This window comes from Phyllostomus hastatus, unplaced genomic scaffold (assembly GCF_019186645.2).
Source record: "Phyllostomus hastatus isolate PE091 unplaced genomic scaffold, TTU_PhHast_1.1 phas_scaffold_46, whole genome shotgun sequence".
NCBI classification, from domain to species: Eukaryota; Metazoa; Chordata; class Mammalia; order Chiroptera; family Phyllostomidae; genus Phyllostomus; species Phyllostomus hastatus.
Window position 1 is genome coordinate 32,501,982 of NW_025334032.1, and position 26,361 is coordinate 32,528,342.

The 26,361-nt window shown below is 36.2% G+C and overlaps 1 protein-coding gene across 1 annotated transcript in view; it reads right to left on the bottom strand.

Annotated features, from left to right (window-relative positions):
• Positions 1–26,361, bottom strand: part of SGCZ (sarcoglycan zeta) — a 664,156-nt gene that overhangs the window by 40,362 nt on the left and 597,433 nt on the right. Inside the window, exon 4 of the mRNA XM_045821509.1 lies at positions 12,481–12,568. Within this exon, the coding sequence (XP_045677465.1) occupies positions 12,481–12,568 (88 nt within the window). The remainder of the gene's footprint in view (positions 1–12,480; positions 12,569–26,361) is intronic.

Below are 26,361 nucleotides of genomic sequence, written 5' to 3' on the forward strand. Positions count from 1 at the left end.
CCCTCAAAATCACTCTGCTATATACTTTCTGCACCCAGTTGGTCATCTGCTTCCAGGAATCCCAAAGGAAGACATTCATGTTAAACACACTTTTATCCTCTAGATGCACTCTACTTGTTGCACACATTTGTTGGTTTATTTGTAACTCACATCACAAAGCATATCTTCAATACCATTATGCCACTCTGAGTTCAAACTTTTAAAGGGACTCTGCATAATAAAAAGCATCCAAAGTTTTTGGATTTACATTGAAAATAATACAACATGAACCCAACTACTTTTTTGAGTTTAAACCTAGTTCTTCCATATGCAAACTACCTGTCCTGTTAAAGTAGAAAAAAATTTAAGTTGAATAAAGTAGATGTTACTTTCATACATCCAGAAATATATTTCCAAGGGGATGGAAAGACCAAGGACAAAAGAGACCTTTGGTCGTACTAAGTTTCACTGCTCTCTTGACAGCAGTTAGGACAGCACTGGAGACTATGTGGGTATAAACCTGGTGGTGGGTGTGGAGGAAACAGCTCTAGCTCTGTAGCCACAGGGTGCAGCGATAGGAAGCTGGCACAGAATACATACTTTCTAATTGTGCCTTCCATGGCTCTGCACCAAAACTCACGGTCACTGTTTAGTATGTATCACCTAGCTTTCTGTGTCTTGAAATATATCCATATGTGAAAGCTCAATTATGCTAAATAATATTTCTTCATTTTGATTACTTCAAATGTGTCCACTACACAGAAATAAAATAAAAAAATCATATAAATTTAGTAGTTCTATTGATGTTCTGACATGCAAAAGCTTTTATTATGTTACCATAAAAATTAAAAAAAAAATGACCAGGGGGAAAGAGGCATGATAAAAGAGAAAATGGAAGGAGGCCAGAAAACCCATTTAAGATCATAATCATTATTAAATCACTTTCAATATCACACATTTGTTTTGAAACACTTATGGGAATCTCTTTCAAACCTGTTTATTCTTGTTATTTACATTGTAACCCTACTAACACTTTCCTTAATCTGTTAGATTTTCCTTGTGTAAGAAAAGTCTAGGTATGTTTTGGAAAGGCACATTTGCTGTTCATCATTTTCCTTGTTCAGCCAGTGTGACCCCCAGCTTCTGTTTGAGGCCGAATCAGCCTTGCAGCATCTCCTGCTTTTTCTATTCTAAATATGCTCCCCTTTGACACTCCCACCCCTAAGAACCAGAAACTTTATACAATGGAGTCTGTTTCATTTTCAATAGTTTTGCATTGTTTGCATTCATCTTGTTCCCTTTGTTATGAATGTGATTTTGACAAATGAATACCAGAGGTAATTTCTATTTTCACTGAGTTTTAAGGAGGTTATTCAAAAGCTGAGGTGGCCTATTCAACGTTGCAGCCAGCAGACTATTCTAAATGATCAGTTGATAATGGGTGAGAAAACAGAAGCAGGAGCTGTATTTTGAAGGGAGACTGATTAGCTTAATTTCTTAAAAAGCCTCTGTGTGATCTTGCTAACTTTACAGGAAACAAGCAAACTTTTTCAGAGTGGCTTTTGCGTTTTGCATTCCTAGCAGCATGCATGAGAGTTCTAGCGGCTCTTATCCATTCCAGCACTTGATGTTGTCAGTATTTTTTATTGTCGTAATTGCAATTATTACAGTTTATGATTTCTCAGCTTTTAATGTGAAAACATGTATAATTGATGTCTTAGTGTATGATCTGGAAGGCTTTACTCTCCAGATATAATGAAGATATATTGAAGGCTTTATTTCCCACAATGCCCCAGGGTGGGCTTAGGTTGTTGGTACATTTAATGATTCAGTTAAGAGTAAAATTTGAGTGAGGAATGGGGCTGCAGGCAAAGAAAAAAGGAGACCTCGTCATGCGCACTCAGGAAGAAAGAGCATGGGGGAAATAAGCTTATTTCTTAGAGCCGCATACTCCTTAGTCCCCCAAAATAACTTGCATCATGACTGGTCTGTCTGTAAGTTATTTTCAGTAGTCTTTGTAGAATAATACAAAATGGCAAGAACAATGTAAAATTAGAAGTGAGAGATTTTTTTCTAAATATTGTGACATGAGGGAAGATGGGTTTTGAATATTATGAGGTAGTAACATGCATTAATTTCTTGGAGGGGTGCCAGGAGGGCAGAGTATGGAATCTGCATCAGTCTGATGTGTTTGTGAGCATTTAGGAAAGAAAGCAGCAGACACGTGACCTCAGACGAAAGATTTAAAGCAAGACATCCCCAAACTGGATCAATGTATGAGGGGAGGTATAGCATTCCATATTCTTGCTTTTAGGCAAATATATGACAAAATATTGAAGTAGAATATTGTGGGCGAAGGTTACAAGTAAATTCAGAGCCGAGTAAATACTTTCATCAAAGAATGCACATTAAAGGGCTGACAGTAATTTTAAGGCAGTCTTAAAGAGATTTGGCAACACTGTTGGGGAGTATACTGTCCAGAGTCCACTGAATACTTGGACTGGAGAATTGCTCTGGTTCATTTCCCCCCTGCCTATACTCAATTTTCTATTCCCACCATGCCTTATTTTTCTGATGTATGCATGATCTTACTTGGAATTTCTCCAAAACTACACACAAGAGTAGACACATACTCCAAAGTGGAATCTGAGGAAAAAGCTCATGTAGTTAACAGAAGTAGCCCATCATAAGTAATAGCCTCCACCGTTCATCTCCCTGCATCCATTGATCGGGCCGTTAGCACTGTTCTTCAGTTGTCTGGCCTTGACTGCAACCTCATCCAGGGCCTCTAAAACTGAGGTAAACAATCTTCTGTGTACATGTGGACCTCTAGGTTGTACTTAGCTTCCTACCAGCAGATGTTTTCAGGTAATTAGTCCCATAACCTTACATTTGTGAACAGTATGCCCCATTAAGTAAATTTCCAAAGACAAGTTTCTTATTAAGGCCAACAAAAAATTGCATGTTCAGTAAGTCAATTATATATGAAACTCAAATGCACCCACAACTCTGAGGTCCCACAAATGGAGCCTCATTAAAAACAAAGCTCGGTTCAATGTATAAATTATACACTCATTAATTTCAGGTAAGTCATATAGCTCTGGTGTTAACTAAATATCTAAAATATAATGTAAAAAACCACTGTTACTATTTTTTAAATTTATTTTACTTTTATACTCTGTAATGTATCATTTTTATTTATTACAACCTTTTTACCATTAAAATTTAAACACTGAGCTATGACCATAGCATATTTTTAATAACTTCATGCGATCACAGAATTAACAAAACAGTTATTTGTCTCTTTAGTGCTTTCCTTAGTATTGTAATGTTAGAAATCTGTAACAAATTCTTGTATCACATTTATCAAAAAAATTGTATTGTCTCCTTTTCTCACCATGTAAAGACATGGGACGGCCTGGGTCATGCTAAGGTGGGAGAGCATGGCACCTTTAAAATGCGTCTTAATAGAAATGCCATTTCTCATTCTCTCCTACATCTTCATTTCTAAATACTCAAGACCAGATTTATTTCCCCAACAACTAAAGGCATCATTACCGAATGCATATTTTGAAATACATATTTTGCCTGGAAGAAAGACATTCAGAGATGTTTTCCTATCATATAGCATTAGTATTCCTGACCATTTTAGCAGATTAGCTACCCGTGGTCCTGAGATGCGGAGTCCAACACTGCGTAGGGGTGTTGTTAGGGCCACACGCCCGTTTCCTATTGAGTGGATCGGCCTTGCGGAACCGTGCCGACTGGCCCGTGCCTCGGGCACGGGGCACCCGATAAAAGCAGGGGGACAGAGGCCAGCAAGGGCTGGAGGTGACTCAGCCAGACCATCAACCTCAGAATTTGGTCTACGTCCTCTGGAAGAAGAATGCTCTGTATTCCCCGATCCTGCACTCCAACTCTACACATTATTTCAGAATTTAATTACGTTTCTGAGATAAAGCATTTGTTTTGTTTTTAAGGTAATAACAAACAGTAACGCAAAAAGGGTAGTGCTGTGAGTCAGGATGTTGTGACAACGACATAAAAAAAAATCTGTCATAAAACTTTTCAAAACACGCACATTATTGCCTTTTCCTTCAGACACCGAAATTCCCTTATATCTAAGTTACACTGATTTAGGGTCTTAATTTCTAAGAACCCCATCCTCCTGTTTTCCTAAGCTGATTAATTAATGTTAAACTAATTAACAGTAGTTTAATATTAATACACAAATTAATTGATATTAACAATGAACCCTTAAAATCAACAATGCATTTATTTAATCGCTTAACATGTATGTATAAAATTAAACCTAAGTGTTTTGTTGATCTACTCTCCCAGAGTTATGCAGGCCTCTTTTGCATAAAATATTCATTCTTACTAAGTTGTCCCAGACCACCACAGCATTCTCTAAGTTAAAAAATATGAGTCTATGACAAAACCCATGAATTTTTGGAACGTGAGAGTGATCTGTAACCTTCTACTTTTGATATGTTCAACACCATCTGGAGTCAATTAGGTGGGTCCCAGGTGTTCACAGTAGTAATTGCTTTAACGCAAGATTACATGTCACTTTAGGGGTCTTTAAATATTTGTTATAAATATCCTCATCTACATTTTCTCCATTTATTTAGGGAGAAAACATGCTGATGTTTAACATTTACAAAAGTAAGCTGATTGGGCTTGCTGAATTAGTTTATGTATACAATTTCATTATAAAACATGTACAGAGCCCGAATTTGATGAAAGAATAAAAGCATAGCAAGGATGCCGATTTAGTTGTGTTTATTCACATTCTTAATGTTAAATCTAAAATATGTACTTATAATTGGTGGTTAAGATGTCAATACTCATGTCAGATGTCATTTAGTCAGGACTACTGCATAGAGGGGAATGTAATGAGCCAAATTATTCATCAGTTCATTTCTTTCTCCAAAGGTAAAACATAGTTTTTCACTTTTAGACCTGGAACAGGAGAGATTATAGAGACAAAGTAGCACAATACTTGCGCCGTAGATGAGGACACTAACTCCGAGAGGCTTGGTCAAGTATGCAGAATTTTTACATGTAGATCTAATAAAAATTACACAATTGCAATACCTAACTTATGCACAATGCAAAGTGTGCTTCAGAAAGTGTTCCCTGAATTTCCTACGCACTTGCCTATTTAATTCTTTATTTTTTATTTTTAAATTGTGATACAACATTGGATATGTGCCTGTAACATACATGTAAGTTGTAAAGCACAGTGAGGAAATGAACGCTGGAGCGCCCCCTACGGGATTTAAGAACCAGCACGTGACCCGTCTGTGTGCATCTCCCTGCCCACGTCTATGCTTCCCTTCCCCGCAGAGGAACTGTTGGGCTGAGTTATGTGTTCATCATTCCCTCCTTCTCTTTTAATAGTTTTGCCATATGTGTATATGTTTCCTCAACAATATAGCTCTTCGTTTCGCTTCCTGGTGAGGTCTTATTAAAAGTACTGTTATTATTGTCTGGAGGTCTGTGCTGCCGTTTGTAGGGTAAATGGCAGGCTGCCTGCAATTTTCTTTGAAATGCCTCAAGGGGAGAAAAAAGGAGAAATGAAGTAAATTAAATAGAATGCTGACAATTATCGAACATATGTAACCAGAAACATGTACAGGATTGACTGCAGCAGGGCTGTCAAAGTAGCGACAAGCCTGGGGAACATCATACAGAGGTACGTTATGCAGCAACAAAGATTACTGAATAAGATGCATGGCCTCTCTAATTCTTGCGTCAGGTGCGTAAGCTGAATCCTCGGGAGGAGGATGCCCAGAGTGGCTCGCTCATAGAACCGGGAAGTGACAGACCTGGGGTTTAGCTGTTTTAGAACCATGCCATTAACTATTAAAATATAATTCCTCCCTAAAACTAGCTTGTGAGGAAATTATGATTTCTAGGTGAACATCTTTTCTACAACATTTTGATATATAAATCATATCATGTAGGTCCTCACAATATTAATATTAATATCAATTAAAATGGATATATAAAATAATTTTTATTGAACTTATGTTCTGATTTTCTAGGTTTTCTATAACAATTCTTAATAATTAGTCCTCATCAGAGTGCCTGTCCAGCAAATGTTTTGTGTCTAATCTTGTGCTGCTCCATGGTTTAAACAACCTTATAAACAATAAACTATATTAACTTCTTAATTGTAACACAGTTACTATTAAAACTTTGTGATTAATTATGTGATTAACCTTTAAAATATGATTTTACTTTTTGCTTTATAGAGATTTGATTTTGCCATGAGAGTTGGCTAGTAACTTTTTTGAAAATGCTTCCAAACAAATTAACCTGCAGCGTATTGGATGGAATAAAATGCTGGTGTCTCCACCGACCCTGCTCTGTGCAGCAGCGGACTCAGAAATGTTTCTACGACTCTGCGCTGGCTTTGCTTTCCTTACACCAGTTCCGTGGGGAAGCCTCTGGGCTGCGTGCGTGCGTGTGTGTGTGTGTGTGTGTGTGTGTGTCTGTCTGTTTTGGCAGTTGGGGGGTATACTGAGTCGGGCAGACAGCCATTGACACAGTTAAGGGACTCAGTTAGGGTTTTCAGTTTTTACTAAAGGATATGATTTTATAATCAGATTACTTGTTTTCTGAAATGAGAAGATCCCGCCACCATCAGGAATTCCTGGGGCTCCTGCTTCGGCTGAGAGATGGCATGGCAAGGTGAGTCTATATCGCTACAGAAATGGTCACACACATCACCTCTTGCAGGTAGGCCTAGGTTTTTATCCTGGAATTAAGTTGAACCAGTAAACATGTTATGGTTTTGCCACCCACAATTATTTTTATCTAACTGCACCTGACCGCCATGTTCTCAACATTCTACAAGTGTGCCAAAGCATTACCAACCCAATTCTCCTCTTCATGTACAGTTGCTAAAACAGTATACACTGTATCATCCAGTTTTCTGTCTATTAATCAATGAGTACATCAATTCAGTGTAACTTTGAAAAAAAGTTGGTTTCCCATAAGAAGCTCCTATGTTTATTCCTTAAATATAGTGGGATCATGTCGTTACTTACAATTTCCTTTATACCTTTACTACCAGGAAGATCCACATAGTTTAATTTACTCTATAGGATACAAATGGCTTTCATATGTATAAACACTGTACTGATTTTAATGTGATTTTATGCATTTGCACATTTTTATCTCATTAAAACTTACTGTATTTTAAACATGTATAGCTCATCCTGTGACCTATATTATTCATGTCCATTGATTTGAAATGCGAAGAAACTAAATCAAATAAAAATATTTTCCTTAGGATCCTAATGTGTCATTTTTTTTCTTATCAAGCACATCTTCTCTAATCATAAATAAAACAAATTGGATTTCTAAGTGTGCGGTGGATTGGCAATCCTTGGAAAAAACAAAGGACCAGTACAGCCACCTCCGTTCTGGTCCACCCGCTGCTCCCGCATCACCCCAGCCCCCTGACCCGCTCCCCCAGAGACCCCGGGGCAATGGGGGCAGCTCTGCAGACCTCAGAAGAAACCCAGGAGCTGACTCTCCTGCAGAAGCTGTCTCTTCCTGTGTGCAGTATTATGTGAGGCTTAGTTCTCAGAATGGGAAGTGTGACATGAAAACTGGTAGTAAATGCAAATATCACTGTGTTTAATGTTTTGGCCAGTGGCATTCTTTCTTATTGTCATATGGATTTATTTCAGAATTAGTTTGAAGAAATTTGTAGCATTGAAGACTTAGTGAAGACACACAAATGAGTCATTATAGATTGTAATTGAGATTTTTATATAACTTGATTATGTCAGTGATACTTGACAAATGAAAATGAGAATATCAACAACGAGCAAATGATTCTGACAACAACAGCTAGCAATTCCTAGGAGTTAGTTCGTTTTTCCAAATTTATGGAGCATTAAAACCAGGAGAGTTAGGATGAAATATGAGACTGCATTTGAAGCATAAGATTGTGACTTTAAGTACATTTTAAATGTAAAATTTCAGAACGATGGCATTCTAATTATTCAATACCCAATTAGTCTTAATGTTTTACCGGGATAATGCTGCAGATGTGGCACCAAGAAGCTTATCTTCCTTACAAGACCAGACCAGAGCAATCGTTCTGGGTTGCTCACTCAACACTGTGACTGAAATTTAAATGAAGGATGCTACTAAACCAAAATAATTAAATACAAAGCTATCTTTATTCATTAATATTAGTCCATGGGCAACCTTTCAGTTTCTCCTCCTTTTATTTCTATTTTCCTGCTGTAGACTGATAACAAAAGATGTAGGAGAGGGGAAAAATCTTATTACTTTTTAGCCATTACTTTATCAAAAAGAAACAATAGTTTACGATGCAGTGTAAGAATAAGACCATGTAATTTCTTTTCCAAGTGGGCTGAGGGATGTGGAAGGGCAATCATTTTGATGAAATTAACATTTACAGTTTTTAAAACTACTTATAATAGTTTGTCTTTTCTATTACAGATCAATGTAATGTTATTGACAAATAAAAGATAATTACCCCAGTGATATTGTGGGAAAGGGCACCATAAATTAGCAACTCAAATTACTACAGATTTAATTATTAGTATTATCAGTTTTGTGAAAAAAGTGCATATCAAAACTACATATTTCATATGCACTGCCTTAAGAAAATTATTTTTATTCTGTATGTCACATTGTAGTAGTTTCCTAAGAGAATATGATAAGCTTCACAAAAAATGGTGTATAATTGACATTTTATCCATGTTATTTGATGAAATTGCCCTAAAAATATAAAGTAAGCTATCAAGACATATGAACATATAACACCTACATTCACACACAATTTTTGTCTGTGAAAAAGGAATGACCTGTTAACACAGACATTATTGATTAAAAAATAGAAATTTTGACCTGGATAATAATTCTGACGTGTACTTAAGAAACTTCTAGTTTTTTTTCTTTAAGAAATCTGACCTCTTGGGACTGTGTATTTTCTTTAACCACTTCTCTACAACAATCTCATTCCTCTCTTTCAGTTTTATTCTAAGAAGAAAAATTTGTATAAATAAATCTTGAGTTCATTAATCTCTTATGAAAAATTGGAATCTTAGATGTCATGGGGAGAAGGGTTATTGTGGTATCAACAGAAATTTAACATAAAGCCTAGAATTTTATAAGCATACATAAATATTTGTCAATTGATTTTTAACCAAAAATCTAAAAAAGTTTATATTTAATTTTGTGTGATGTGTCATATGTATAAAATCCTTTTCTTTGCATTTATTAGATTAGAAGTAATCTCGGTTTATAGTCTCAGAATGAGTCTGGTTTGGAATTAACGCAGTGGGTCCGTGTAGGTCTTCAGTTACTCGAGTCCCTGGCAAGCTGAATCAGCAGGAGAGTAGGCTGGTATGAAAAACTTAGAAAGACCAGATACAAAGGGGATGGATATTTATTTTGCTGACCAAACACATATAGAATTCTGGGAAAAAATGATACAGTTCACTACTGATAGGGAACATCTTTTCCCTTACATAATGCAAACAAAATGCAGAAAGATGCAGAAAATGCAGTCTGTTAAGCTTTGTAATGGAAATTGATAGATACAGGGTGGAAATTAAATAGTCTTACTTGATGAATAAATACACTTGTTTTCCACGAATATTACTCCATTTTTGGAAGTATATTTTTAAATATTGCAAAATAGTATCATGCTTATATTTTAATCAAGACTATGCTCCAAAACAAAAACTGAAAAAAATTAAAAAGCAGCAGGAAAAAAAGATTAAGACAATTACTTTATGTCAATGCAACTAAAATTAAAGTCTTTTAAATATATTGCTTGAATTCGTCCTATTATCTCTTCAACTTCTACTTAAAGAAATATTTATCCTGATATGATTTGAAAATCTTCTACATATCAGATATATTTACTGTGATGTGTTTTGTAGTATGTCTTCACAACGGTATTGTAATCCAACATATATTCCTCAGCTATCACAGAGATACATTGGATAGAAAAGCACTGTGAGATTTCTAAGTAGTAATGTATTTCTGACTAAAGTGATATAATTATTATAATCATCATCAAAATAATAACAGATTGGAAACATAATTGTCTACTATTTGAGATACTGAAATTTCCCTGATTATTATAATGTTATTCTAAGTAAGTGTCCTTATTTCTGTTTGAGGGATGAAAAACCTGACTCTCCAAGAGATAAATTACTTTTTGGCATCCCAGATGGTTTGACTCCAGAGGTGAACACTTTGTTAGCGCTGCTCTCCCCTTTCTCTACAGCTGTTTCGTTCTCTGTGTGTTTACTGAAAATTACAAGCCAGAAAAAGATAGAGGTCACCAACCGGAGACCCTGGTGACTAGGATGTTAAACAGTTTTTAACATAAGCATCAATGGATTGAATATATTTCCATCCACAAATATAAGCTATTGCATTATTAGCTTATTGATTTGCTTCAGTTAAAACTAAGTATAACCTTTCTCCCTCCACCCATCCTTTCTGTCTGTTTCTTCGTTCTTCTTTTTCTCTCTCAATTGGCAAATATTGATACTCTATTAAAATCAGTTTAGCCCTGGCTGGTGTGGCTCAGTGGATTGAGCACCAGCCTGTAAACCAAAGGGTCACTGGTTCAATTCCCAGTCTAGGCACATGCCTGGGTTGCAGGCCAGGTCCCCCATGGAGGGGCACCTGAGAAGCAACCACATATTGATGTTTCTCTTCCTCTCTTTCTCACTCCCTTCTTCTCTGTCTACAAATAAATAAATAAAATCTTTTTAAAAAAAGAAATAAAAAAAAGTAAAATCAGTTTAAAACTGGTTGGAAATACAATCATGATACTATTATTCTTTATCTTTCCTTCAGGAAAGCATACGACAAAATGCAAATGGCATTTGATTACACCCCACATAACTGAGCTGCTCTGCTCTATCAGCAGTAGTCATCTAGCTGTTGTATTACAGTGGACACTGGAATATGTTATTTTTGGGTTTAATTTACACTTCATCATTTCCACTAGGGACATTTTCTTTTTCAAATCAGGAACAGAATATAAAAGAAAGTTTTATCTAGCTAAAGTCTCTCAACTTTAAGAAAATTATGACATGGACCTATGGACAAAGACAGCGGGGAGAATTGAATGTGGGAGGTGGGCAGAGGGAAGGGGAGGGGAGAACAATGGGGGAACATGGGGACAACTTTAACTGAACAACAATAAAAAAATTTAAAAAAAGTATGACATGGAAAACTTGCCTGTTCAGGCCTGTTTCTGCAGTTCCAACATAACAATAATGAATTGGCTTAGTCATTCACACTGAGTGCTTGGTGCTTCTGAAGCAGTTCTGTATCCGCAGACACATTTCTTTTCTCTGATCTTAAACACATTCGTGTATCACTCCCCTGCATAGTTGACATATATCTATGTATCCTAAAACACTTTCCAGTTATGGTAATAATGGATACCTATTGACCAACTCTTACACTTTACAGATGTAAAATAGAATTTAATTGTTATAAGTAAAATGTAACTATATATTTTTGGAAATATATGCTAAAATATAAGTTCCACTTTGGGATTCATTAAAATGAAAAACATATCAACAAAGTATTTCATATACTTACAAAGGAAGTAGACAGAATCAAACTCATGTTCATTAATCTCACCCTTTAAGTGTCACATTTTTGTGTAGTTTAATTAGAAATATTGGAAACATACCTCTGCATTCAAATGATGATAAACTTATTAGGATAATGGTAACCCAGTCTTCAAAATTTTAATTTACCATTTGCAATATACTTTCATGCACACACATACACAAGCACAAAATACCAATAAGTGGTAGGCAATTTTCCCACAGAAAAAAATGTATTCATTTTTAGAATTTTAGCAATTACTCCAAGTAAATCTTTGTGCTACCTTACATAATTACAACTGACTTTTAATTTGCCTTTCTTCTTACAAAAATTGAGTCAAATAACTTCTTAGAAAAACTGAGTCAACCAATAATGTTATTTAATATGAATCTCTAAAAATGTTTAAAATGTGATAAAACACTAATACTTTATCATTAACTTACATTGATCACTTCTGAAGCCTATAAGCCTTACATTGCAAGTAGTTCCACATTAAATTTATAAGTAATCATACATTTTAAGATCCATTATGTTCAACTAGTATGTTATTTCTGATTTATATAAGCTGCTATTAATATTTATTGGTAAATGATTTGTTTAACATAAAGGATAAATAGGCAGCACAATATATGTTAATTCAGTCCCATAATAACACACCAACAACAGGAATACCTACCAAACAGAGGGCACTTGAACTAGTCTCGTGGTAAAGCAGATCGTATGCGAGATAAGTGGTCTGTCTGGGATGTCTGGTTATACATTAGATAGATGACGCACATTTGCTTTTCCCAATTCAAACAACCGCAGAGTTTTACATGGAGTAAGAGGGCACAAACAATTGTATCCCAAAGCACTCACCTACTGTCAGCTGTCCAGTTAACTGCCCCATGTGATTTCTTGCATTCACTGTTACATTCCTGTCAGACTGTAAGACCAGTGGACTATCCTGGGAAACACGTATAAAATAAAGAAATCAAATAAAAAATAGAAAGAGAGTCAAAACTTAACATATAAAATTATACTCCACTTGTTTGGGTATTAGCAAAATTCTGTTTCTCTGTTTTATACTGGTTGAATAATATAAAGAACAGGGATGCTTCATAATAACTACTGTACAGAACAGGAATGTTTCTCCATTGGTAAACGGGCATTGAGTATTGGACGTAAGCATTTCTAACTTGACTAATTATTGTGCATCGCTGGAGTGATAGCCTCTCTTCTTCTCTCCTCCCAATGGCATGCACGCCTGCCTTTGGAGATACATTAGACTTTATCCAGCTGTTAAAGTCTCTTTTGAAGTTGAACTTGGAACTTAGAGATCTCAGCTTAAGTATTATCCCCTCAAAATTGCTTCTCCTGAGAACTGTAACTATAGATTTGTTCAACTCTCAAACTCCCAGTCTCCATTTGTTTTGTTCAAAGCATTTATCAGAAGACAAATCTATTTTGCTCATTGATGTGTTTACTTTTTTAAAAAAAATTTGTTTCTGTCTCAAGAAAAACTGTCCATGGGATACACAATCATATTCCCACTACTTAGCATACTGCTGAAAGAAAGCATTTACTAAGTGCTTAGTGAATGCATAAATGAATCTTCATAAGAGAACAATTATTGCCTTATCTATCCCATGAAGAAATGTGTTGTAAATCATACAATGGTTTAAGTAAGGAGGTATATAAAACAGAAGGTATTTGGGAATTCTCCTTTAGTATTTATAACCTTGATTGATGTTTTCTTCTATCACCTATTTAGTCCTTAATAGTAAACTAATTTATTGAAGGGCATTATCACTGCCCAAGCAACTGATGTGTTAGGCTTTTGCCACTGCCTGTTTCAGACAAGTAACTTACAACTAGCTACATGATAATTTTTATGATCTGAAACATAAGCAGCCAGGTTATTTTCAGACTTCCATTCACTCATTCATTCAACAAGTATTTACTGAGCCTCACTAGGTAGCACTATATCCTAGACGCTTGAAACATTCCAGTGTTCAAAACGGAACAATACCTGGCCTTGTAGTCTGTGGCTTGTAGTCTAGAGACTGAAATTCTAAAAATATCTCCCAACACTGTCCTCACCATCAAGGTGGTGTGTCCCTTCTATGTCAGTGTAAATCTGCAAGTGCTTTCATGCATGAGCCATATAAAAACACTTTCGAGATTGGGATCTGAAATTCGTGACTTGATTGCACAGGGAAAGATTTATGGGCTTGTTTCTAAAGCTGTTTTGTGCCCCTTCTGGACAGACGGATACCAAGCATTGAACAGACACACACACACAAGCACACACACATTTTCCTCTTAAAATGGTGCTTTGCTAATAGATTTAAACAAAGACTTGATTTTTTTTCAAATAATTTTCCGCGTTTTGAAGATTATATTCATTTTGTAAATGAGGCATAGTTGTACAAATATCACTACAGTAAAATTTCATTCCCTGCCTGTCTCTCATCACAACTCACTTCTTGTTGCAACACATCGAGTCATTTCTGCAGTTTTAAAAAAATCTGATCATTTTTGCATGGATATTTCTATGCTTCAGGTTCATCTCTGAAGATATCTGAAGTATTTAAAATTAATTTCATCATTCATTTGAGCAATATGTTCAAATTCTATTTAAACATGTGATAAAAATGTGATAAAAATGTGATAAAAATGATAGCAACTTTTCCAATCATGTAAAAAGGATACAATCCTAAACTATTTATAAATCTGATAACAATGACATTTTAGGTTAAAAATCAGTACCAAGAAAGTACATCTTACCAAAAAAATGACATTGAAGAAGGTTTTATATCTTTTTTCTTGCGCTCATTTCTCCAAAGGTCTCTATATAAGAAAATTGCTTCCACTAATAAATCATAGGTATCTACACTCTTTTTATATACTCTTTTCATGTTCCTTTATATTATGTTTCTGTGTTAGAAAACTTGGAGAGCTAGTCTAGTTTCAGAGAGTAAAATAGACGTAACAGTACTCCCTTCTAGAACATAACGGGGAGAAAATGACTTGGTGGTATTATCTCAAGGAGTAGGAATAAAACAATGGTCTGTGAAGGTGAGTAGGTGGCATCTTATATGCACAATGTAGTAGTATAAATATTTTAGTTTTCCTTCGGAGAAAGAAAAACTACATGTTTAGATTCAAATACCCTTCCTCCAAACCAGGAAATCCTCCATTATTAGCAGGTATTTCCGTTTTCTGGAGCTGACATGCTTCTTGGCTGTAACTCCAGGGAATGTATTTGCCTTTTTGCTACTCTTGAGACAAAGCAGGTAGGAGAACCAGGGAGAAAGGCAGTGGCACCATTAAATGGGCCTGAAAAACCTGCTTACCTTCTCCTTCACCCACACATTCATTAGCTGCGGATCTGGCTGGAACTTTGCTAATGGTTACAGACAAATAATGCAAAATGTTCTTCTCATTGTAATGCCTTTGTGATAGGCGGTGCAATTGACTCAGGAGGAAGAATGATTCTTTTCTTTGTATTTGCATTGTGTTCACCTTTGTTTATCATAAATATGCACTGAGTTTCCTGTGATGTGTCCAGCTCTTTGACAGTGAGTGGGTGTAGAACAGAAACAAAGGAGACAAACTTTCTTCTCTTAAGGAGTTCATAAACTACTAAGCCAGACTATAAAGCAGATAAATAATAAACAAAACAGAGAATGTTACAGTAACAAGGTGCTGCGATAGGTATTTTTCTAAACGAGTGCATGTTGTTCTGACGAGAAGATGCGTATATATGTGTACCAGGTGTTGTGTGTACGTAAGGCACTTCAGATGCCTGCATTTGTTCTCTCAAGACTCACCATTAAGTGACAGTCGAAACAGTTGTGATGGAAGCAGGAGCTAGGTTTGCTGGCACTCAGTCAGAGCCAGACCCCATGCACCAGCTCATCTATCTATGATGCTTTTTGTGAAATTTCCCGTGATTAAAATCAAGAAATAAAGTGGTTGCAGGAGACAGCGGACCCTGACGGATGTCAGAGTCTGCCAGATGCTGGCTGCTTGCCTTAGCAAGTCCCACCTCTCTGTGCGATGATTTCTTCATCTGTAAACAGGGCGACAGTATATATAGTCTGCAGGGCATTTTAAATGAAATAATGAGATAATATATAAAAATGTTCAGATGCATACCTAGCCTTTGCTAAAGGCACTATTAGTGTTATTTTTAATTATTATTTATTCCTCAATGTATTTCCAGTACTCTGTGAATGATAGTACTGGCTACTGTCCATTCTGTTTTACATTGAAAAAATTTCAGCAAAGAAAGTATATGTCAGTTGCTGTAAATCACACAGCTAATACATAACAGAGGATCTATTTGAACCCAGAAATTTGGGTCTAGAATCTCTCCTGTCAAGCATTATAAGATGCTATGTCTCTGGTTGGTGAGTTATTTCTAGGCTTTCTAAAATGGCAGATCAAAATCTGAAAATAAGTAAATATATTGGAACAAGATACAAGTTAAGATCGCTTTAAACATTCCCATCTCTAAGAAACACCGGACATACACACTGCCTTAAGTATGGGTCAGGACCTCCGCATTGCCATCACCCACCTGCCGGTCCGCCGGTTCATTTCGCTTCCCCAGGTTCTAGAGGAAGGGGCACGCTTCTGAGGGGCCCTGTGTACATGTTTTAGAATACAGCCCATCTGAGAGCATCCCTAATTGCTATCTTGAAGGATAACATGCATTAATGATCCACAGTTTTCAGTGTGGATGGTATAAATTTGATATGTCATTTCTGAAATTAATATACAATTTTACCTGAGTTTTACCAGGTAAGTTTTTTTCTTCTCATTGACAGTAATTGCACAATTTTGCAACAAACCTACTCTATCCCCAAATTTCCTGTCTTCCTTTTCCTCAATATTGAATCAGCTATGTCAGAAATGTTTCTTAAATACACCTTTTCCCATCTTCCCTGCGACTCCTCCTATAACAGACTGGTAACTCACATCAAAATAACCACTTCTTCCTAAAATGGATATTTTTAATATCCATGTATACTTACAATTAAAAACATATTGGCACGCTTCAATGAAAGCAAAACAAAACACATTGATTCTTCATTCCCAGTATGGGAAACATCACATTCTTAACCTGTAAGGCAGGTACTCTTTAAGGTAATGCGGTCTTACTCTGGCAGCTCCACTGCACACCCCTTCGCCGTGCACGAGCTGCCCGCATCTGCACTGAAAATATGCCTCGTCATGCAGTCTCATCCTCTGTTCTCTGTGTCTGACATTATCGTCCACTTCTCCTTCAACTGGTAACACTAGAGGTATTTTTAAAACCTCAGGTCATAGTTCATGTCCTTAGGGAAGCTCTCCTGCGTCTCCCAAGTTAAAATTCACCTCTTGCTCTCCAGTGCCTCAGCCAGGGCTGAGGACAATGCCTGTCATGGGATTTTTTGCCTTGTTTTGTTTAAACCCTGCATTGAACTGGACTGTCCTGAAATCGGCGTGTTGTCGTTTTCTTTCGCACATATGTGCTTTTGAAAGTACGGTTTGTCTCATGCACCTAGTTCATGTTCAGTCAACGCCTGTCAGTGAATGAACTGAACCTGACGCGTGTATAACGATGCACTCCGGCTAGGAGCGCTCACCTGGATTCATGTTCAGATCACACAGAACTTACTGAGCTCTTGCTACTTATTTTTTGCCCGGAGTAAGGTTTTTTTTTAAACATTTAAGTGGAACGAGTTATATCACATTTCGATTTCATTTATATTCATCACCCCTTGCTGCCCAAGGCAGACACTTCATTACTTTCCTGAACATTTGACCCACTTAAGGAGCTGCAAAACCGGTAATTTTTAAAATTCTTTGGTTAATAAAATGATTACTTGAAATTTTGTTTCCTTCAGAATGCAAAGTATTTAATCGATGGAATACATATTTTAAAAGGCGTCAGTCCTGATCACAAAAAGGAATCTATCTAGAGCTGTTACACTGATGCTGCCAAATTATTGGTGTTCACATTTGAGCTCGAATGTGAAGTAGTGCAGGAGAAAGCGCACTTATTCGTCAATCACCTCCTAACACTTTTTTTTCTGAGAATTTCTTCACTTTGTTTTATTTTCTGTTACAAATGATCTGTTCATGGAAGGCACTGCTAGGAATACGTTCTGGGAACGTTCGGACTTGGGACTGCCCTTGGCTCTTCCCCGACTCCTCCAAGCTCCGTAGAAAACACAGCGGTCTAGACACACTCCTCCGGAGGCCCTCCTTGTCCCAGTCACTGTCCCTGAGTGTGTCTCCACAACCACGCAGGGGTGGGGGTGTTGTGCTCCCAGCATTCTCTGCACAGGGAGTCGGGGGGCAGTCTGCTCCTTCTGCAGCATTCACCACACAGCCACTCATCCTCTAGCCGTGTGCAAGTGTAGGAAACGAATGCTTCTTGAATCGATAGTTTAAAAGGGAAAAGTACTATCTCTACCTAAAACAATAAAGATCCAGATCAATAAAAGGCTGCTATTGTTTTCAACAGATGACATAAAACTCCCAGAATTGTCTCTTCTTCTTTTTCAGATGACATCTGCAGCCTCAGGGATACTGTCTCCTCTTCCTACCTCCTCATTGGATGCTTCTGCTCCTTCCAGCCACCCCTTCAGTCTTTCTTCAGGGGGCCTCTGCACTTGACCTAGACCGAGGGCCCTCAACTGCTCGTTCCCATGCTGGGACTCTGCTCAGCCAGAACAGTCGTTGCGGGAGCCTGGCTGGGGGGTGCACCACGTAAAGGGATGAAGGAGAGCAGGGGTCGCTTTAGAGAGAACACATGCATTGTGTCTTACTCTGGAGGGCAGAAAAAACCTTCATTGCTTATGCAAATATCTTTTGTTTACCGAATTTGTATGCCCTGAAAAAAAATTCTCTTAAGTCATTTATTTATATGGAACAAGGGAGTAATTAAGTCTTCTACAAGTGGAACTATCCAATGGGGAGTTGGTAAATATTCCAGACCAAACACTGTGGAAAGCCTTTTATGCTAGAGTAGGCCAGGTATGCATTTGTGTACAAAGCAGACTTCCTGTTACACAACTGCAAGACATGATGATGGGCAGAAAGTTAAGCAGGCAGCTAAACCTCAAATAAATTATATTTATTTTACTTCGCTTGAAATTGGTACTGGTGGAAGGATATGAAGAGTGTGGACTCCAAAATTTAAAAAGTGCAACATATTTTTTTAAATCATCTTTCTCAAACAAGATGCATAGACATGTCTATGTTGAGGAGGGCAAGGGATGGGCAACTTAAAAGAAAATCCTTGACTGAATTATTTTTCATGGGAATACCTTCCGTTGTAATTAAGTTTCTTTTTTTTAAATTTTACTTTAATCATTGTTCAAATACAGTTTTCTCCTTTTACTCCCAATCCAGCCCCACCTCCCACCCTCCCCACTTCACTCCCATTACCACACTCCCCTTAGTTTATGACCATGTGTCCTTTAAGTTTGTTCCCGTGAACCCTTCTGAAAAAATCTCCTTTTCCTTTCTCTTAAAATCTGTTTGGCTTATGCAGTGCTTAAATGTCCTGAAAGTGTTAGGATCAAAGTTTTAGGTTGAGGACGTTAGTAGGCCTGGAGTTTATAAGCCTGCCCTGGGCTGTCTTCTCAGGCCGAAGCCCCAGCGTGTCCCAGACCCACCTGCGGAGGGAACCTGGCTCTCAACGTCTGCACAGACCTGCGCCGTGAGTCCTACCTACTGACGCCACCATAATGTGAAGGGAGAGGCAGATAATTTTATATTCGAGTTAACCCATGAGGTACCAGAGCTGTTTTCTACTGAAGCTTGCCTGTTCTGATAGAATACCTTTCCTTCTCCTCTTTTAAAAAGGGCAGCCAGTAGCAAGCATGGTTTGCTGATGTGATCTAGAGAGTGAATCTCTAACAGATTTCAGATCTCAAAGGTATAGCTGTTATGTGCTCCATATGTTTCAAAATAATGCTGATATTATATAACAATGATTTTACTTTCTGAATAATTCTAAAATAAATAATACAGGTATAGTGTTAACTTTATATACCTTTTAGTACAAGAATTCATGTAAGAAAAAATTTCACTATGATAAATCTAGGTATAAATTTCACCTTGTAAAATTCTGCCTAGGCTCTTTCATAATTCCAGAATCTGCTGAGGCCTGTCTTTTATCAATTTTGGAAAATGATCATTTATTCAGTACTGCCTCAACTTTATATTTTTCTTCCCATATGGAATTTACATGAGATTGTGATAAATCTTCTTTCTTTCGTTCTAGCTCTAAGTATCTGTAACTCCCGTATTTCCCATATCCCCCCGGACCCTGGCTCAGTACTTTGTGCTGGTTTAGGGTTTCAGCTCTCATGTGTATGACCCTCTCCAGCTCTGTTAGTTATCTGTTAAACTAGCCACTGAATTATCAATTCGTTGTTATAACTGTTATTACAAAATATTTTCGGTTACTTTTCACATCTGACTAGTCAAATATATTAGAATCATTGCTATTTTTAATCTTCTTTTATTATTCCACTGTTTATTTCTTATCCATTATCATATATGGTAGTTTAATATTCTGTAGCTGAAAATTCCAATCAGTGAAGTAATGAACAGGTTTCAGTGAGTGAATCCTTTTTTCTGTTGTATTTTGCTTGTGTTAGCCCACTTTTTGTTCTTTCTTTTTGTTGTTTATTTATTTAGCTCATAGTTAATATGCAGGGATTTCCAGGAGCCAAGATCAAGGAAGAGAGGCTTTGCATTTTTTTAAAAAATTATTTTATTGTTGTTCAGTTATAGTTGTCTGCATTTCTCCCCCACAACTCCCTCAACACCTCAGTCAACCCCCCCTCCCCTCCCCTGCTCCTTGCTTGGCACTGGAGGACAGAGCAAATCTGGGAAGATGATCTAGATACCAAAGGGCGGGCCAAGATTCACAGATTCTCAAAGGGCACAGACTTTTAACTGTGCTGGCCTTGCCGTTTGGCTGGCTATGGATTCCCATGGCTTCCGACTACAGGTGCTGTTCATCGTCACTCAGGAAATTCTGATTTCAACTTTCACATCCTACTATTTATTCAATTCACAGCTTTTATTTCTTTTGGACTTATGGTTTATCCCTTATCTTTTGTAAATTTAAAATTCAATTACATACACCTTTCGGTAATGTATGGCACATCTAGGTCTTGGGTGGGATTTTATTTCAGAATATAGAGTGTGTAAATTTACTAAAAGTCCAAGCCCACATTATATATACCATTTTAACATAAAAATAAACTTTTTACCCTTTATAAATATGTAAAAAGATTAAAGTGTAGATATGAAGGTTGAGAAGAAATAAATGTAAAACAAACTCTGCTAATTTTAAGAACACTATAATAAGTAAATTAAAACTTAGAGAACAAATTAGTACCTAGAAAATTATTATCAGATTCTTCTAAGAAATGTGTTTGTGTGTGCATGCACACATATAAATTGCTAGAGTAGAGGTGAATTCATGAACAACTATATCATATTGCTATAAGATAACTACACAGCACTTGTTCTGATTGGTAACTATTTAGTGTCATCTTCAAAAATAGATTTGATTACTAAAATTTTCAGAAAGACTCATAGATTTCATACATAAAGAAAGTAATCTTTAAATATATCCAAAGCTGATTAAGTGTTTTCATAGAATGTGTTTTTTTTACAGAGAAAAAAGTAACTTATTTTACAAAATAAGTTATCTTTGTTAAAACTGTAGAAACAGGGATTTCCAAATGTAATAAATGAACCAATTTAATATTAACTGTTAGATGTAAGGGATTTTTTTATGAAAGGACAGAATTAGTAATATATGAGAAATCAGTGAACATTATCATAGTTGATAAATTATCATAGGATTTTTGAATACTTTTTTATTCATGAAAAGTATTACAGCGTTTCTCAATTGTTCTGTTTCCTGTTAAAAAAAATAAAAGGCAGATGCCATCTGAAGAGCAAATACACAGAGTAAAAAAACATAAAACATTTATGTTTTTATGAAAACGGTACTTCTTCCAAAAAGATATTAAGTATATTATAAACGTAAACACAATGGTAAATAGGGCACTGAAATCTATAAACAGAACTAAAGGCCTTTTAAACTATGAGAAATAAATGTTTCTAAACACATAAAATGTTGCTTGTTGCAACATGTGTATTGCTGGAGTTGAATCCCAAATTTCACTTTGACATTCCTGGCAGTTCAGGCAAATTAAAAATGTTATGCTATAAAATTTTCATGGCTTAATAAAAGCAAGCAAGTAAATTTATAGGGAGAAATATTTTGCCCTCTTACTAGCACTTCATCTTCTCTCTGAGAAGTCTAAAGATGCTCATTTAAAGCATTTGTGTCCAAATTGAGGCCAAGCAAATGGCTCACAGCACCGTCTGTGGTGAGGCCTGCCAGACCCAATACATTTGGGAGCCAAATGTTGAAAACTAAGGAAGAAGTGAGAATTCCTGTTTGTGTCAAAAAGTAGGTGATGCTGACAAAATACATGAATAAATAAGTGAACAATGTTAAAAATGGATTTTAAAAATTGGATACAGCTGTTAAACTTTGTTTTATCTCCTACTACTGGTATGTAATAAAAATATATTAATGTGATTTCCATGAATAATTTATACTACTAACGTACAAAAGAAAAACCTTTTTATATTTCACTTATTTGGCTGAATGTATTTAGAGGTAGAATGACTGTGTATACTGAACATTTTAGAAAGCGAAAGACATAATTTAATCTTTTTTTATCTGTAAGAGGAATTTGTCATGCCTGGTCGTAAACGAATTAGGTACATCTTCAATGTTGCAATAAACGACTAATTGGAAACCAAATAACTCGCAAAATATTGTCAGCCAGCCATTGTAGTTACTACATTTCTCTCATTTGTTGGGGGGCATCCCTAAAGGCTTTCTAAAGCAAATCAAATGATTGTTTATTATATCTGTTATTCTCTCCCTGAAAGGTACTTTGTTCAATGCAATATTCTTTGAAATGTGTTGGAGAAGTTCATAGATAGCTGAAGGATGTGGGATATGTAAGCTGCTTTTATTTGCCCTAAGTATATTTTATTGCGGTTCTCTTTGTTTTTCTGTTACATGCATTGAATAGATGCATTCAGTCCAGACAGGGACGGAGAAACTGAAATCTCCAAATGGAACTTGTCTGCACCATTGTACGACATACTGAACTCAGAACATCTCTGCTCCCGATATAACTTGCTTCATGCTTAACATCCCTCATGCCTCTGTGTCTTACCATGAGTTTTTGATACCACATTCGCATCTCTACCTCTCTCTTCTCCTCCTTGAAGGATTTTAGATCTTAAAACAATGCACTTTAGATAAACAAAATCCATACTTACATAGAGAAGATCTCACTTTGTTTTCACCAACTTATTTAAAACTCCCTATTGAATGAGAATCCCTAAAAGTTTTCACATTCCCAAGCTAACCTAACAAACTGTTTGTCTCATTTCTCACACCCACGCATCCACTCACAACAAAACTGAATTGTCATCTCTCAAGTATAACATAGAAGTTATGCCACCAGCTGTCTGATACTGGCTTCTGCTACAATCTCAGCTGAGAGAAATGCTTACTGAAGATTCTTTGAAAAATATATTTTTTCTGGCTACTCTATAAGTATGGATTGAGTGACACACATACAAAACATTTATTAACCCCTCTCAGCAATAAATTCTATTTAACTCCATTTAAAAATATTTCTCATAGCTTTTATGGATGATGTGCCATAAAGCCCCATTAAACAGTTTCTGCTTTTACTCTAAAACTATTTTTATGACACTATCTACTATTTCATTCTATGATCTCCTTATGAAATTCTAAACAGCTATTCTTTTTGGCAATGTATACTAAGAAGAGCTTTGTTTTCTTTAATTAATTGGTTGTGTTCCTTTATTTTAGAAATTAAAATCATGTACCAATTGCATTTTATTTCCCTTTTTATTCTTGAAATGAAAGTTGAAGCAGAAGGATAAAAACTATGTGAGGATGAGTTTTATTTCTTTTTTTCTCTTGCCCTACTTTTATTGTAAGTTTTTTCAGCCCAGCATTCCTTGGTATTCTTGTTTTTGTTTTGTATATTTTTGTGCATTTTCTTGTTTTCACTATAGTTTCTACAATAAGTAAGGTATAAATAGGAAAATAATGTGTGGTCGTATAAATTATGCACATATATATTTTTAAAGATTTTGTTTATTTATTTTTAGAGAGAGGGGGAAAGAGAAAGAGAGGGAGAGAAACATCAATCAATGTGTGGTTGCCTCTCATGTGCCCAACTGGGGACCTGGCCCACAACCCAGGCATGTACCCTGACTGGGAATCAAACTGGTGGCCTTTTGGTTCTCAGGCTGGCACTCAATCCACTGAGCCACACCAGCCAAGACTGCATATGCACATATTTAACATCACATAAGGAATGTTGTCAGCATTTAAATTGATATCAAACAATGCTGTAAAGTCTAAATATAAATACACATAGATATAATAGTATATAGATATATCCATCTAACAATTCAAGATCAATAAAAGAATAATTTGCTTCAATATCTTTTAAATAAGAACTGACAGGGGAATTTGTTGAAATCAAAACTTTGTAGACATTTTGGCTGAAGTTATGCTTTTAACTATAAAATAACCAAAATTATAATGTGTTATTCAAAAGAAATAGCATTAATTACTAGACCACTTTAGATTTTTAGAAAGATTACTTTATAGCTTGGCAGAGTATAGATGTTAAATAATCATTTGCATATCTTAAGATAATTTAAACAAAACATTATTGCTTTCATATATGAAGGTGATAATGGACATAATTAAAAAACAGATGTGTTCTTGTGAGAAAGAAGATAAATTTTTTTTCTTTCACTTCAGAGCTTCTCTGGAGAAAATTATACCATTAATTAATAGGCTGGAATATTTTATTAAAGATATGGAGTAGTACATTAGTCCTCTGTATGCATTCCATATACGAGGTCTGTCCAGAAGGCATCCAGCCATGTACTAAGATAAATAAACATTTACTGAAGAAGAAACAAGATACAAGAAACATTGTACATAGATCAATGATGCCTCAGTCTCCTTCAAAGTAGGCAACTTGGGACCTCACACAGTTCTCCTAATTGCCATCAGCTTCCCCGTTGTCTTTTCCTGAATCTCACTGATGGTAAATCTCTTCCCTTTAAAGGTGATTTTAGTTTTGGAAAAAGCTAGAAGTTGCAGGTTGCCAAATCAGTGCTGTAGGGAGGCTGAGTCACCTGGGTGATTTGATGTTTTGCCAAAAAACTCTGTATGATACGTGATGCATGAGCAAGCATATTGTGATGAAGCTGCCAATCACCAATTACCCATAGCTGCAGCCTTCTGAAACATCTAAATAGTTTCCATGGAGTAATGATCACCTGATTGATTATTCATTAGAAAAAAGTCAAAATCACACCAAAAAAATAACTCAGAATCTTAGAGCAGCTCTAGAAATCCCCTTGACATGTTGAATGAGCCAAAGTTGACAGGTTGCATGTTAACACTGGGTTCATAGGTTATAAGTACAGTCAGTTATTGGACAGTACAGAAGTGTGACAGAAGACCTTCTCCAAATAAAATAAGCACTAAAATTATATCAACTAATGAAAACCACATTTAAAATTCATCTCCATACTGCATTAGTGAGCTCTTACAGAGTGCATTCAATATAACCTAGGATAATACAAAAATTTCACTGGGCTAATGTGATATTCGTATGATCAGTTTATCTGCAAGCAGGGAAAATAGGCATTAAAGTGCGGTGTGCAACATCTTAAGATAGTTTAGGAAAACTTTTATGATCCTCGAGTATGAGAATTATGTGCAGCTTGGTAGAAATAGGCGAGAAATAGGAGAGTTCACAGAAATTATTGCAACATGTCCTTGCCTTCTTCATGCTGCCAACCTAACTTCTACAAATCAACAGACATGCTAAATAATACAGCATCATGCAAAGGCAGGGAACAGCATTTGAACCTTACAAAATGTTCAATAAGCAGTTTAATCATCACCATGACATATACTTGGCTGCATCTTTGTGTTTGATTTCAGAGTATCCTGAATTGTTACCTCCTATACTTTAGTCACGTATTTCATGAAAAGACACTTAGCTTATGGAGTCTCCAGTACATGATCTGAAATACTACATATACTATACTATATAGAAAATACTGAATGTTTACTGGAGTTATTAAATAGGACACACAAAGAGAAGTGGGTCCAGAAAAACAATGAAGAAAAAGGCAAATCTTCTTGAGAAAACAACCACATTTTTGCCCTGTGAAATTATTTCACTAACTTCTTTTTTAAAAGATATTATTTATTTGTTTTTAGAGAGAAGGAAGGGAAGGAGAAAGAGGAGAGAAACATCAATGTGGTTGTCTCTCATGCGCCCCCTACTGGGGACCTGGCCTGCAACCCAGGCATGTGCCCTGACTGGGAATCGAACTGTGACCATTTGGTTCACAGGCCTGTGCTCAATCCACTGAGCTACACCAGCTGGGGCTTTCACTAGATTCTTAAGCTATCAGAAATTATTATGCCCAAGCAAAATGATATTGTCCTGCTTCTCTTTAACATGCAGTCAACTGAGCTGGTACCTGAAACTAGTAGAATGATATTTAGTAAGCTTTTAAAGAGGAAGATCCTTCTCTAAACACCTAGATTCAACACAGGCAAATAAA